This window comes from Alternaria burnsii (assembly GCF_013036055.1).
Source record: "Alternaria burnsii strain CBS107.38 chromosome Unknown 694, whole genome shotgun sequence".
NCBI classification, from domain to species: Eukaryota; Fungi; Ascomycota; class Dothideomycetes; order Pleosporales; family Pleosporaceae; genus Alternaria; species Alternaria burnsii.
In genome coordinates, this window is record NW_024066133.1 from 266,982 (window position 1) to 268,596 (window position 1,615).

Here is a 1,615-nt window from a genome sequence, read left to right on the forward strand (position 1 = left end):
GTCGCCGAAGAAGACCGGATTTTCCCTACCGCAAGATGCGCCATTAGGTGAATAGCAAAACGACGCGAAGACGACGCGAAAAGCGCGGAGACGCGAAGACGCGGAGAAACGCGAAACATGTGGCGTGACAGGCAGACTCCTTTGTTCTGCGCAGTGCTGACCCAGTGAGGCTAAAAATGGTGTCGCGGAATGCACAACATCCTGGAAGCATATATCGAGTCCAGGTGTGACGAACGAGGCTGTCGCGTTGGCTGCTCGATGAAGCGCGATAAAGTGTCGGAAGACGGCCAGTCCGGGCTAGGTGGGTGTCTGGCGGGAAGGGGATGTTTAACAGTGTTCTACAAGGGTGGTGCGAGATACTACTGCTGGGGACGGCGGGCAGTCCAGATGTGGCTGTCAAGGGTTAGTGCTGGGCTTTGTTGGCACAAGGATATATTGGAAACCTACATGTTGTTGTACGCATGGATTTTGCGGTTGCAAATTTCCCTGCGAACGCTCTCGAGCACTGGCCTGATATGTGCGTTGAGGTCCCACTGGTAGACCCTGGTGAGGGGTGCAATGGTTAGCGCCTCGAGGCCCTCGGTCAGGCCCAGGTTGTACCACCTCCCAATGTCCTTTTGGTGCGGGTCATTGGGCCATGTGTTGTAGGGGACGCGGATGACCGTCTCTTGGATGTCGATGAAGCCGGCTTGTTGCAGCAGCTGGCGGGTGCGGTGTTCGTAGGCGATTGGGCGCGAAACTCGGTGCGTGGCGTCAGCTAGCCAGCCGTACCACTTGGTGAGCATGCTGTCGGGGGGCAGGGTGTGGTCGTCGCAGCGCGGCTCCATGTCGATTTCAATGTGCTCTATCCAGCCGGTGCCGGGCTTGAGGTGGCTGGAGCAAGTAGTTAGCGGCTGAGCGGCGGCGAGGGGCATAGTGCAAGACGCACGAGAAGATCTTCTGATACAGCTCCGGCCAGCTCGTCACACTCCCGCAGGCCATGCGCAGGTGGATCAGGTCCCAGGAGTCCTCGCCCAGCGTCCATGGGCTCTCGTAGTCGCGTGGTACACGGAATCGCAGGTTCGGGGGGATTCTGCGGGGGCTGCAATCAGTGTCAGGCCGACAAGCGACACGGGCGGGCGGCATACTTCTCAGGCTGTATATTGACGAGATCCAGTCCCAGCACCTCGGCGTTTAGGTATTTGCTGGACACATGATCAGTTTTGTAGATAGACAATACATTTGCAAGCAACTCACTCGGCCATGTCAATCGCCCAGATGCCCGTCCCACAGCCTACATCGAGGATGCGGGGCTGCACGTTTGGCTGCGTCGGCACGGGCGCCTGGTGCAGCTGGCCTCTCCGTGCTACGGCGAAGAATTGGTGGTAAATGTCCATGCGGTCCTTTTCAGCCTCGTCGCACGGGTACATGTAGAGGCCTCTCCGATAGCCATGATACCAGCGGCCATTTTCCATATAGTTGCTGTTCTGAGCGGGCACGGGCAATCTGGCGCGCTTGGTCAGTTTGTCTGGCCGGAGCAGAGTTGCCAGCGGCCATTTTCCATATAGTTGCTGTTCTGAGCGGGCACGGGCAATCTGGCGCGCTTGGTCAGTTTGTCTGGCCGGAGCAGAGTTGC

The 1,615-nt window shown here is 58.4% G+C and overlaps 1 protein-coding gene across 1 annotated transcript; it reads right to left on the reverse strand.

Annotated features, from left to right (window-relative positions):
- Nucleotides 1–359: 359 nt before the first annotated feature.
- GT037_011059 (uncharacterized protein) lies at nt 360–1,484 on the reverse strand (the record flags this gene model as incomplete). The annotated part of the gene is made up of 5 exons (XM_038936106.1): nt 360–393; nt 448–873; nt 929–1,072; nt 1,128–1,184; nt 1,237–1,484. Coding segments are annotated over 5 exons (909 nt in total), but the record flags the coding sequence as incomplete, so codon positions are not given.
- Nucleotides 1,485–1,615: the final 131 nt, after the last annotated feature.